The sequence below is a fragment of the Andrographis paniculata genome, unplaced genomic scaffold (genome assembly GCF_009805555.1).
Source record: "Andrographis paniculata isolate CXL003 unplaced genomic scaffold, ASM980555v1 Contig38END, whole genome shotgun sequence".
In the NCBI taxonomy this organism is placed as follows: Eukaryota; Viridiplantae; Streptophyta; class Magnoliopsida; order Lamiales; family Acanthaceae; genus Andrographis; species Andrographis paniculata.
The window spans coordinates 1,304,015-1,318,440 of NW_026137571.1; the positions used below are offsets into that span (position 1 = coordinate 1,304,015).

At 32.7% G+C, this 14,426-nt stretch overlaps 1 protein-coding gene across 5 annotated transcripts; it reads left to right on the forward strand.

Annotated features, from left to right (window-relative positions):
- Positions 1–6,866: 6,866 nt before the first annotated feature.
- Positions 6,867–14,328, forward strand: LOC127250876 (E3 ubiquitin-protein ligase UPL4). 5 transcript variants are annotated; one of them, XM_051274323.1, is made up of 19 exons: positions 6,867–7,110; positions 7,638–8,252; positions 8,348–8,458; positions 8,556–8,672; positions 8,761–8,919; positions 9,043–9,204; positions 9,295–9,447; positions 9,533–9,654; positions 9,743–10,883; positions 11,028–11,117; positions 11,331–12,533; positions 12,624–12,845; positions 12,936–13,040; positions 13,150–13,230; positions 13,341–13,409; positions 13,491–13,619; positions 13,718–13,801; positions 13,908–13,976; positions 14,056–14,328. In XM_051274323.1, exons 2-18 carry the CDS (start codon positions 7,650–7,652, stop codon positions 13,971–13,973), a joined length of 4,617 nt encoding a protein of 1,538 aa, XP_051130280.1. In that variant the 5' UTR covers positions 6,867–7,110; positions 7,638–7,649; the 3' UTR covers positions 13,974–13,976; positions 14,056–14,328. The 5 variants fall into 5 exon arrangements, 4 of the variants coding, with proteins under 4 accessions (XP_051130280.1, XP_051130279.1, XP_051130277.1 ...); XR_007838796.1 differs by having other exon boundaries at positions 13,718–13,976; XM_051274322.1 differs by having other exon boundaries at positions 13,908–14,328.
- Positions 14,329–14,426: the final 98 nt, after the last annotated feature.

Below are 14,426 nucleotides of genomic sequence, written 5' to 3' on the forward strand. Positions count from 1 at the left end.
AGTTTCTAACATCCGTCAAAATATATTTCATGTTTATGCCTACAGCTCTCTTTTATAGCTATCTTCTTTACTTGTATGTCTTCTTAGTTACAGCCCACCTGCGAAATGTAATTTTGTAAAATTTCTTATTGTACATTATTATATAATTATGAAATGTTGTTGTTAAAGTATTGTTAACTATATTAATTTGGATTTCATTTACTCTTTGATATGGTAGGAAGACATAAAGTGTAGAGTTAAAGAAAATAATAAAAAATGGTGGTTATCAATATTTCTTTCATCCGAGAGGTTATAGTGTTGATTGGTGAAAATTAGTATGGTGCGGGTTTGTTTGGTTGTGGTTTAAAACTGATTTGAAATGGAGTGTTGATTTGAGTTTTGGTTTAATAGTATTTATGATGTGATATTTTGTTAGACAAAATAATATATTTTTATTAGAAACCGTGCAGGTTGAATAGTAGTATTGTTTATTTTCTAAAAAAGAAACACACCAGATCCAATCAAAGGATAAAAGATACACAATATATAGTTTCATTCAACACAATGTTTTTTTAATTGATATCATATGACGATGGTTCACATTTAGTGTGTTGTATGGATATATTGTGTATAGTGAGATCAATGATAGTATGTGTTGTGTAAAGTGTTGTTATGTGCTGTCAATTTATGTATTGTATTTATATTATATTAACATAAATCATGTGTTATAGTGCCGTGAAATTCATCATAATAACTGTCATTTCTCTAGTTTGAAGAAAATGCATACATAAAGATTTGGAAATTTGTCTAGCATTCTTATTGCGTGTTACATGTAAAGTATATGTAGGATAAGATTCAATGATATTTAGAAATTGAACCCTTCCAGAAAAAGGAGAATTGGTATTCCAAAAGTTCAAGGGAGGACTTTTCAATGCCTGAATACTGAAACAAAATAGACACACTCCTATAGCTCGAATATCAGATGAACACATTTAATACTGCTCTGCCTGAATAAGATTATTTATGTGTCAGCCGATCGATATCTATACAATTGTGGCAATCCTACGTGCTTATTAGTGGTTTAATTCTCATATTTTCATTTCTTATCTTCATTTTTGGTTTCATGAAATTTACATTCTATTCAGTTCGACAACATGTGATGGTCTCCAAATTCTGAGAATGGATTAGAACTATTCAGCCATTCATTTCCTTAGACGACGCTGTTGCCTTCCCATCCCGTTAGAAAAATCGATCTCTAAAGTTCAGTGGCCTCAGCATCTTTCCAATGGTTTGATATCTTCTATTCTTTTCCCTAGTACAGGTTTGTAGGTTCAAGAAATTTTGTTTTTCTTTAATGGCTGCATGATTGATAGACAGGACATCATCTAGATCGACATTAAACATTAAAAAATATGGCCATATTGGTGTTGTTTTCATAATGTCGATCGTCCAATGTGAGATGATTGGTAGGGAAACTTTGGGTTGTGCTGTTCTTGACTTTCTAACTCTTGTTTTCTAGTCGTGTTTGCTTTTTTGAAATTTTTGGCACTAAAGGCCTTTATGTAGTATTTGGTTTCTTGCTGCTACAGTTCTTGTTATATCATCTAGAGGTGGGGTATCGATCCATCGGATATTTGTAGTTCAAGTAGTTGGAATTGGGTATTTGAAATTTCGGATAGCATAAAATACTATTTGAATTCGATCCGAACTTTCCAGCTATTTGGAATTAGAGTTGTTAAACGAATTAAGCGAATTCGAGTATCAGGTGTTCAAGCTCGATTCAAATTTGTTAACGGTACAAGTTCGGCTTGAACTTGCTAACTGTAGAGACTACTTGGCTCGGCTCTTTAAGAACTCGAACTAAAATAATGGCTCGAGCTCGACTCGTTAAACTTAAATTCAAGTTCGAGCTCGCTCGAGTTCAGACTTGAATATTATACATTTTCTATATATTTTTTTAATATATAAATTAAATATATTTAATTTTATTCATAATTTTTTATAATAAATATAAATTTTTATATAAAAAATTATATATTATATAAATAATATAAATATATTATTATAAATGAACTCAATTGAGTTGCTCGTGAGTCAAGTGAGTCGAGTAAACGAGCTGAGGTCGAGCTCGAAAATTATTTCTATGTAAGTAGCAATATTGATATTTTTAAATTAAAAGTTAATATGTATAATTAAAAAAATAGAATATATAAATATATTATTTAAATAACAATTTTTTTTTTAATTTATTTATGATTAACATAAGCTAATTTTATATTTCTCCTGTAATTGTATCCTATTATAGTTTTTGTCTTTGTTTGTCCCATATATTATGTTATTCTTTTAAAAAAAAAATTACACATTTTAAGTTTTTAAATATATAAATTTTTTATTTTAATTATACTAACTAATTATATTAATTTTAATATATAATTATTTTTATTATATTATTACTATTTTTACTAATTTATTTTTTGCTATTTATCAAATATATATTTTCTAAATTCTCATGTCTCCAACAAATGAAGAAAATTGAGAGTTTTAAATATTGATAAAAATATTTATTTATTAAAGAGATATAAATAAAATACTTTTGAACAGATTCTAAAAATATTATAAATTTAATTAAATTAATTAATATTTATTAAATATATTTAATTAAAAAAATATTAAAAATAAAAACACATCAACTGTTGTGAGACATATTAAAAAATAAAAAACATGTCAACAGTTGGGAGACGGGAGAAAATATTAAAATAAAATAAAAAATAATTTTTAATTTTTTTTCTAAAAAAATATTAAATCAAACTCTTATTTTTTATTTATTTTTATTATAATAATATATATTACTAACAAATAACTATTTTCTCTTTCCCATTTACATATCAAATTTTTAAATTTTTTATGTCCCACCGATTTTGTCATATTTTTTTAATGAATTATACCTTTTAATTTCATTCTAAATTTTAATTAAATCAATTATCTTAATTTTAATTTATAATTATTTTTATTATAAAATAATTATTTTCACTAATATATTTTAATTATTTACTAATTATACTCTCCGTGACTTTCTGTGTTTAAGGTAAAATGGATACCATAGCGGGACAAATGGAGTATTATAATTAAAATTTTTAATTCTTAAAACTCTAAACCCAACTTAAACTCCCAAAGAAACACAATTGTTACACTGCAGAGTAATGAGATAATTATGATATTGATTGGGCAAATCAGCACAACGTCAACACTTATAAAATAAGCTGATCAATACAGTTTTATTTAATACAATATTATATGAATATATATATATATATATTATGTTGAAATTAATTATTATATGTTATATAATATTATATTATATTATGTGTTGTATTTATATTATGTTAAAATTATTTATATATGTCTTTATATCGTGTGTTGTTTATTTATATATCATATATTGTATATAGCGACGAAACTACAGTAGGGCCTCAAGCCCAATTTTTTATAATTTTTTTAAGTATTAAAAATACTAATTTTTATGTATTTATATACAATTTGTCTCTCCCAAATTATCTAAATTTATAATTCTTTTATTATTTTTTTTATTTTAAATTTATTAGTTAAATTAAATATATTATAATATTTTGCCCCCGAATTTTAGATGTTAGTTTCGTCACTCATTATGCTATATACAGTCAATGTTATATGTTTATATATCATGTGTCAGTCTGTTTTTATATTCTATATAGTATGAAACAATGTCATGTATTTTCAATTTATTTATTATATTTGTATTATATTAATACTCACTTCGTCTCATAACAAAGTATTAATTTTTTAATTTTAATCCGTCCCACAACAAAATATTTATTTTTTTTTAGTAACTGTACTATCTACCTAACATTATAAAAACCCTTTATAATTTACAATATATTACACAAATGTCATTACATTTATATCACACAATATTAATAAGGTTATTTTAGTCATTTATACTTTATTTCTACTATATTTTAATATAATACTAATATTTTTAAAATTACGTGCAAAAGCAAATGGGTACTTAGTTATGGAACGGAAGGAGTATAATATATATATATATTGTTAAATCTATGTGGTGCATTGTTTGACTCTATAACATAGAGTTAATGTATTGCATTTATATTTATATTAATACTAGTATAATGTACTACTTTCGTCCGGCTCTAAGGGTCTCATATAATTTTTTACTTGTTGATATTTGAATATTAATTATTATATCCAAACGTAATACAAATTAAGAAAAATTTGCAAAAATATTTTCGTTAGTGTCTTATAATACTAATAGAATAATATTTATACAAAAATCTAATGAGATTTTTAATGTTAAGTACAATCACGCAAAAGATAAATATAACCCTTAAAGATAGACGGAGAGAGAGAGTATCCATTATTTATCTATATATTATACTCCTACCATTACAATTTAAAGTTGTCATTTATAGTTTGTAGTAAATTAATAAATATTAACATTTTTTTTAGTTAGTTAAAATGTGAAAGATAATTTTAATTTTTTTTTTATTTTATGTATAAATTAATTATATATTTATAATTTATATTAAAATTAACTAATATTTAAGTATTAGTTTATAATTATTTTTATTATAATACAAAATTGATATTTTTAAATGGAATGAACAAAATAATAAAAAAATACTTTTAATTAAAACGAAAATATATGAGTATTATTTATTTTTATATCGTATTCTATCAGCATGCCTCTTAGTGAAGTATGTAATTCAATAAAATTGAAAAGTATTTATTTCTATATTGTATTCTATCAGTACCACTCAAGTGAAGTATGTAATTTAAAAAAATTGGAATAGTATATTGTTTTATTTCTATATTTTATTCTATCTACACCACTTTAAGTAAATATGTTATTTAATAAAACTAAAAATATATATATATATATTTTCTTTGTCCATTCGACTCTAAAAGTCATATTTACTTTTTTACGTTATTATATTTAACATTAAAAATATTATTATATTTGTAGAATTTATTGTAAAAATATCTTTTTTTTAGTATTATAAAAAATTAATGAAAATACTTTTGCAATTCTTTTTTAATTTATATTATATTTTAATATAATAATTAATATTTAAATATCAATATGCAGAAAATAAATAAGACTTTTAGATCCGGACGTATTCTATTGGCACCACACTCTAGTAAAGTATATAATTCAAGAAAATTGAAAATAATATATTGTTTCTTTCTATATTGTACTCTATCAGCGTCACCCTAATGTTTTATATAATTCAATACAACAATCAATGTAAAATACCTTCTTCCCTTACAGAGATATTTTGCTAATAACAACAACAATAATAATAATAATAATAATAATAATAATAATAATAATAATAATAATTTTTATTGTTAGATGTTGTTTACAATTAACAATAAAAAATAAAATTTGAAAATAAATTTGAATTTGACTATTATAATATCTAGAATTAAAGATCTCTAGATACCGTACAAAATACAAAAAAAAATAAAAGCAACAAATTCCGAAAGACAAAAAGACGATCTCCAATGCGAATTTCTCTGAAATTGATGTTGATTGAAGATGTCTTTTGCCGGACGCGAATTGCCTGATATATGTCATTCAAGTCAGTTATCAGATCGTGTGCGCAGTCGGTTGTAACTGACATAATCCACCTCGCGGTTGCAAACGTATGAAGAACCACTCTTTGGTTGCATTCCATGCTACCAGCGGACCAGACAGACTATGGACGAACCAACCGACCAAATAGTTTACTGATTGACCAGCCGACCAGACAGGCTGCGTACAAACTAGTCGGCTAGACGAACTGCTGATTGGCCAACCGACCGGATAGGCTACCGTCTGGACAGCCGACCAGGTAGGCTATCGACTGACCAAGCTACCGACTGGCCAACCGACCAACCAAGCTACCGACTAGCTGACCTTTTTCTTCAATAGGTCTTTAAAAACTCACTTTCTTTTTTGATTTATTCGTGGGCTCAAACGTTAGAATCTAGACCCAATAAAACCCTAAAATATTTTAATATATAACAACAACAACAATAACAATAATAATAATAATAATAATAATAATAATGAGTTTTCAAAGTATTTTTTCCGTAATAACAACTTTATTAAGAAAAAATCTTAATATAATCTAATATATCATTAATTAAATATTCTTTAAAAAAATAAAACTGCATTAATCAATATACAACTTAATAACGATTTGTATCCATCTACCAAATCTTAGTACCAACATAATTTCTATAATAATTATATGATATATTTAAAGTTTAAACACAATCATATCCTAAAATCAAATAAGTTAATCAAAAAATAAAAATGATCATATTCACCTTCCTAAAATATAATCAAGAAATTAAAATAATCATAGACTACTTCTTTTGTTTCCATAATTATTCAACAATATATTTATATATATATATATATAAAATCATAAACTTTTGAAAAGAATTATAAAAAAATAAATAATGAAAGTTACATAGTTGGATAATAATAATTTAGTATTATTTAACCCTTCAAATTAAACTAAAATAGTAAATAATGACCAAGTCTACGTCAATCGAAAAAATAAAAAATAAAAAATTATCGGACTAAGCCCATATTTATTCAAGCCAAAAATTTCGGCAAGATCTAGCCGTACACGTGTCCTCTCGGCGATGACCGCCATTAATTAGACGATGGTGGCTTCCATAATAACAAGTAACTACAACGTTACCCCATGTTTAGCCCTACCTTATTTATTTTTACTTTCTAATATTTTTGTCAATTTACAACAGAATCATATTTAGAAGGCAATATTAGAATCCACTGTTATTTATTTTATTAGATTTTATTTATTAATTTTTGTTTTTCTGTTTTTATTTTTCTTTCTCTTTCTCTCTCTTCTTTCTCGCTGCTCTGTTTTCCCCTCACCTTGGCCATCTCTATAATCCCCTTCGTGTGTGTATATATATATCCACCTCCTGTGATTATCTTTGGTTTTTTTACCTAGATTGATTGTTAAATCTCCCGAGGGAATAGCAACTGAAAGGTGCAATTCTCTAAAAACCCTAAAATTTGTGTGTGTAGCCGGAAGGATCAAAGTATTCTAGGTAACAAAAGATGAGAGAATACGGTGGATTTTGTTTCTTAGTTGATTGAATTTTGGATTTTCCATCGGCGTTTTGATGTTTTTCTATGGTTTGATTTTGTTCATACGTCGTCGTCGTCGTCGCCCCCCTTTCTATTTGGGTTTTGTGTTTTTGCGTTGTTCTTCGCCTCTTTGTTGAAAAAAAAAAAAAGTAATTCTGTTTTTGGTTTGTATGTTTTAATCGTTTTTTATTTGAGAAGTGATCGAGCGATTGTGGGTTTTGTGCTGTTGTTTTTTAACCTTTCTGTTTACTGTAATATGGTTTGTTTACTGTACTGCAAACTGTGATAGTCTCTATAATTGAGTTTCTTTTCATAGAAGTTACCTTTTAAGTTTCGGCCATTAGCAAATTTGATTGTTAGGATGATGTTTATGTAGCACTTTTCAGGTTCTTAATCGCTTGAATACTACTGTGATGGCAATCTGATGTTCTATGTGCAAGGACTAATTTGTTGAAATTGATTTGATTTGATTCGATTCATTGTTTAGGATCATTTGACAATGGCGAATCGAGGTCAAAAACGATCAGACTGTGTTGATGGAATGCCTGCAGACAAGCGTGCCTGCAATTCAATGGAATTCCGAGCTAGTGCTTCGACTTCATCTGCTCCAATTCCGGAAAACTCTGTTCAAGAAGCTCAGGATGCTGAAATGGAGACGTCATCTTCAACGTCGGGGTCTAGATCCGAGGGAGATGTCGAGAAAGAATCTGCATACGGTTCATGTGATTCTGATTACAGCATCCATGATTACTACCGGCAGCGTGCGATGGGCGATCATTCTAAGTTTAAGAAACTGCTCGTAAGATTAACCGAGGAGGCCGAGGAATCGGCGCAATTGGCACTTCTCACTGAGCTTTGCGAGTTGTTGTCCTTTAGCAGCGATGGTTCGTTACCGAGCGCAATGGTTGATTCATTTTCTCCGGTACTTGTTCGGTTGGCGAGACACGAGACCAGTCCGGATATAATGCTCTTGTCAATAAGGGCTATAACTTATATGTGCGATATCAATCCACGAGCGCCGGGTTTTCTTGTGAGACACGATGCAGTTCCTGCTCTCTGTAAAATTTTAATGGCGATCGAATATTTGGATGTGGCAGAGCAAGTAAGATGCTGCCCTTAGTTCGTGTAATTTCTAAACTTATTAAAACTTGGCCATCGAATGCTAAAAGAATTGTCTTTTTTATTTTGCCTTTGCAGTGTCTGCAAGCACTACTGAGAATTTCGCAAGAGCAACCCCTTGCTTGCTTGCAGGCCGGTGCAATAATGGCTATTCTAACTTATATTGATTTCTTCTCGACAAGTATTCAGGTATTTTTTGTATTAAGGAATGCTTGCTTAGAGTGTGCTGTGGCATTTGGAGCTAAAGTTAATGTTTTCGATTTTTTGTTTATTTTCTTGTTCCCAGAGGGTTGCACTTTCTGCTGTGGTCAATATATGCAAGAAACTATCGTCTGATTCTCCTGCGCTGTTCATGGAGGCAGTGCCTACTTTGTGTAATCTTCTCCAATACGAAGACAAACAGGTATTTCTCCTGCAAAATTAACTTTAGATGCCGAAGGATTTGTATTTCCCCTTTCTGAAGTTGATTGATCAATCATTTGTTTTGTTAGGTTGTTGAGAGTGCTGCCACTAGCCTTATAAGAATCGGGGAGCAAGCCTACGGCTCTTCGAACATGCTGGATGAGATTTGTAAGCACGGGATTGTTCAGCACACCATACATCTCATAGGCTTAAATAGTCGAACTACCCTTTGTGAGCCCACATATATTGTAAGTAGAGTTCTGTGTATATTCCCTTTATTGTTTAAAATCTTACTCCCCTTATAGTTTTTCATCTATCTTGTTTTGGAACTTGAATATCTTTGAATCACTGATTGATAATTTGATCGACAGGGACTGATAGGATTACTTGCCAAGTCTGCTCATGGCTCTACGGTTGCTTTCAGAAGTCTTTTTGAGCTTGATATAAGCAGCACGGTAAAAGATTTGCTGTCCACGTACACTCTGACAGAAGGAGCGCAATCAACACAAGTGGTGGAGTGGCAACACAGTCAGGTTGGCCGCAATGATCATTTGCCAAATACTTTATCTACTTTTAAATTTTGAATCATTCGTCACTTCAAACTGTTTTTTTTCATTTGATAGATACATGAAGTCCTGAAGTTGTTGAATGAGCTTCTCCCAGAAATTACTGCTAAGCAGGAGGGTCAACAAATGCCAGAAAAAGAAGCATTTCTTGTAGAGAATCCCGATGTTCTGCACAAGTTTGGTGTTGATCTACTTTCTATTTTGATTGAGGTTTGTGCCTTTCGTGTCATACATAACTTATTGTCTGCAATATTTCTACTACAGTTTTTTACCTTTACTTTTCTCCCTCGAGCAGGTGGTGAATTCTGGTGTGAATCTGTTTATATGTTGCGGCTGTCTGTCTGTTATCAATAAGTTGATTCATCTCAGCACACCCGACACACTCCATAGTCTGCTACAAACTGCTAACCTCCCCAGGTGAAATGTCTTCATTCCTATCTGATTAGGAGCCCAAGAATCTTCTTCGATATTCTTAGCTTCTAACTTAAATTTGGATGTGTGACAGCTTCTTAGCGGGCGTGTTTTGGAGGAAGGATCATCATGTGATATCTTTGGTCCTTCAGATTGTTGATAATATAATGCTCAAGCTTCCCGATGTCTACATAAACTCCTTTATTAAAGAAGGCATCCTTTTCTCCATTCACGGGCTACTTTCTCCTGATAAAGATTTGAAACTCTCTCCAGTTTTAGATGGCATTAGGTTGGAAAATGATGTTACTCAAAGATCTGCTGCTCGTGATGTATGTAGATGCCCCTGCTTTGCATTTGATACAAACCAGTCTTCAAGGTCACTGGAAAATCGGGTATGCAAGCTTGAGGAACGCACGATTCAGAATTCTGCAAAGCGTATTTGGGCTGCATATTTTGAAAAGGAATCGGTGAATCCTGAGAAAGGTGTGACTGATGTTCTCCAGAAGCTTAGAACTTTATCTGATACATTAACATCTATGGTGAATCAGTCTGTGGAAGATGCAACATCTGGTGATCGTGAGGCGGAGATTTATGATCTTCTGAATGAAATAATGTCTGCGCTTAATGAAAAGGATTCCATCTCCAGTTTCGAGTTTGTGGAGAGTGGAATTATAAAAGCAATAGTTAATTACCTGTCAAACGGTGGCCATCTTCTTGGACAGGAAAATATTGCTCCTAATCAGTTGCGTGTCATGGAGAAAAGGTTTGAGCTTTTTGGGCGGCTATTGTTGTCTGGTGCAAACCCTGCTCGTGCAGAATGTCCACTTCTCATCCTAATACAACGACTACAAAGTGCGCTGTCCTCGGTTGAAAGTTTTCCTGTTATTTCCAACACATCAAAGCGGAGGAATTCTTATGCTACCGTTCCGTATGGACATTGCACTTCATACCCCTGTCTGAAGGTTCAGTTTCTGAGGGGAAATGAAGAGTCTGGCTCGGATTATATGGACGATATTGTCAGTGTTGACCCGTTTGTTCCTGTGGAAGAAATCGAAGGGTATCTTTGGCCAAGATTGTGCAGGGAAAAAGCCAAGAAATTGATCTCAGAATCACATGCTTCAAAGGGGAAAGATAGATCGCGTTCCCATTCTCCATTAGATTCAAGCATTCCCCAAGAAAAGGTTGTCGATGCTGTCACAACTGCAGAGATGCTACTTGATGCTCATGAGCTGCAGGTTTATATTTTATTACCCAATCTTTCTATTTATCAAACTTATGCCATCGTAGCTGCTTTTTGGAATATAAAATTCAATTGAATTGTTCTCGATGTTTTCTTAACACAACTAGCGCATAAGGGTTCTGCATTTTCATTTTTGCAGGAAAGAGAAGTACATTCTTCACCTCTTGCAGAGACATGGTTTGCTTCAGAAAATGTTACCGATTCATCTGATGCAACTGATATTCAAACAGTATGTTCCTAATACGTTATATTTTAGCATGAATATTATATTTATACGATGTTCTGTTCAACTCGCTTTTTCTTGTATTGTTATCACAACTACTCGCTCTTAATCTCTTATGTTTATTGCTTCTTCGTTGTTAGTTCGATGGCCGGTTGAGGAACATTTAGTATTTTTATTTTTTAAATCTACCAAGTTTTAATAAATGATCCTCCCCCGCAGGAAGAGCATGATCTTTCTCAATGTGACCATGGTGCAAATGGCGATTATCAAGAATGTAGTGATAGTGGAGATACTTCCGCAAGGCTGTTATTCTATTTGGATGGTCAGCAACTGAATCGTGGATTGTCGTTATATCAGTCTATTCTTAAACACAAAGCGCAAATAGAACATGGTAATGCCAATTTTAGTTTGTGGAATCATATCTACAAAATAACATACAGAAGGCACGTGACGGCGAAACCAACTCTTGCCAAAGACGGTGATGGTGCATCTTCATCTTCTCTTTCATATAAGAGAGCCACATCCGGTTGGTACACTCCAGTTTTCTCTCATATGTTTGGTTCCAAAGTCGGCTTCGAGAAAATGGATCCAACACATGATATACTAACTCTCATGAGATGCTTGGATGAAATAAATCGTTCGAGATTCCATCTGGTATCTCGTGAGAAGACTTGCGCATTTGCACAAGGGAAAACAGATGATCTGGATGGGTTAAATGTTGTGGCGTGTGAGGTCCCCCAAACTGAATTTGTCAACAAGAAGTTAACAGAAAAACTAGAACAGCAAATGCGGGTACCTATGGTCGTCTCAGTTGGGGCTATGCCAGCATGGTGCACCCAATTAATGGCTTGGTGCCCGTTCTTATTCAGTTTCGAAGCTAGGTGCAAGTACTTTCATCTGGCAGCATTAGGCCAGCTGCAGAATCAAACAAATGCAGCGTCTCATAGTAATTCTGGAGGTTCGAACGGCAGGCATCATCAAAACAATACTCCTCGCAGAAAGATTTTGGTTCACCGAGACAAAATACTAGAATCTGCCGTCCAGATGGTGCAAGTCAGTTCCCGTCAAAGCGTTGAAGTGGAATATAATGAAGAGGTGGGTACTGGTCTTGGTCCGACATTGGAATTCTACACGTTGGTGTGCCGGGAGTTTCAGAAACGCAACTTGTGCATGTGGAGAGACAACTCTCTCTCTCTTAATGGGACAGCAGTTTCTGAAGCTGAGGATTTAGGATTGGTGTCTACTGTTGAGCTCTTCCCACGCCCATGGTCGCCGTTGCTGAACACATCAAGTAGCCCGGAATATTCCGAAGTGATTAAAAGGTTCACACTCTTGGGGCAAGTAGTCGCCAAAGCTCTTCAGGATGGTAGAGTTTTAGATCTTCCTTTCTCAAGGGCTTTCTATAAACTCATTCTGGAGAAGGTACGTGAGGCTTTGATGTCGATTTTTTGTACATTATGATTTCCCAAGTGTCCATTTGATTCAGCTTTTTTCAAACTGTTCTTTATCTAGGTGCTTACTCTGTACGACATTCAGTCATTTGATCCTGCGTTTGGTAAGGCTCTTTCAGAGTTTCAGGCTGTTGTTGAGAGGAAGGAGTATTTGAGGTCTCTTTGCGGTTCTGACAACCTCGACGTGTGCTTGCGGAACACAAAAATTGAGGATCTTTGTCTCGATTTTACCCTCCCAGGATATCCAGATTATGCTCTAATTTCCGAGTTTGATTCAAAGATGGTTAGCTTTTCGTGTCTTCCTACTAGTTTCCATTGTTTGACATCGATTAACATTCTTGATGCATTCATATACTTTTTTGGGTTCGTATAGGTCAATCTTTCTAATTTAGATGAATATGTCGCACTCATGGTTGATGCCATGACAAATTCGGGAATTGCTAAGCAAGTGGAAGCATTCAAGTCAGGTTTTGATAAGGTCTGTTTGGTTACTTTTAAGTAGGAATTCTATTTTGTGTTCACTTTTCGGAATTCTCGTCTCTATAACTAATACATAAACGTCCTTTTTTTTTCGGAAATGGCTTCAGGTTTTCCCCATTCGACATCTCAAGGTCTTCACAGAAGAGGAATTAGAGCGTTTGCTATGCGGCGAGCATGTCTTGTTGAATGTAAGTGTCGAATTATCCAAAGTTGTATAGAAATGCTTGCTAGATCACTCATCTGATCAAGAACTGAAGCTGAAATTATTTTCGATTCTGTTTCACCTTCTTGATTGCAGTCGGACAAGCTCTTGGATCACATCAAATTCGACCATGGATACACAATCAGCAGCCCTCCGATCATAAACGTGAGTACAAATTAGTTGGTTTCGATTCTACATCCAAATTTTCTTGCTTTACTGTTTATTTATATCTATTTTCAACATCAGTTACTGGCAATCTTGAAAGAGTTCGATCCAGCAAAGCAACGAGCATTCTTGCAGTTTGTCACCGGCTCCCCCCGGCTTCCGGCTGGTGGTTTAGCTTCTCTCAACCCTAAACTCACAATCGTTCGCAAGGTCAATATATATATATATATATGTAAATTCTTAACATTTAATGTTGAATTACCCGACTGAATTCGAATTCATTCCCCTGTTTTTGTTCTTGAAAGCAGCATTGTAGCAATGGGATCGATGTCGACTTGCCAAGCGTCATGACCTGCGCGAATTACTTGAAGCTTCCGCCTTACTCTTCAAAAGTTCCACCCGTTCTTTTCTCCTCGACATATCAATATCATGTTTCCTTTGCTCTTTTAGTTCGTCGACACGGCTGTTTCTGAATGAAAAATTGGTTCTTTTTTGCAGGACATTATGGAAGAGAAGCTCATGTATGCCATTACCGAAGGGCAGGGGTCGTTCCACCTTTCGTAATAGGTATAGATGATGTTTATATTAATGTGAATACGGATTTTAGATTATCTGGTGATTGATGTACATAAGATGGGGCTCGTAGCGTAACGGTATCGTAGTCAGTCGAGTCGAATCGAATCGGATGGAGGAGCTGATTGGGAATATATGCACAAGAGGATGCTCTTTCGTCATTGTTCAATCTCATTTAATTATATATTTTGGCTTATGATTTTCAGTTTCAGTCAGTTCTTCCTTTTGCTAAGAATGTACAGTTAGCTCTCTTGAACCTTTTTATCTGAATTTCTATTCTACTTTGGTGCTGGGAATTTCATGTTTTTTTTCTTTTAATAGCAGTGGAAATTCTGTGTTGAATGTTTTTCTTTTCTTCTCGGAAAGATCAAAGGATTATAGATAGTTAAGAAACACACAAATGGCGACGACGCACCTTACCTAATTAAAATTAGATAAAGTAAC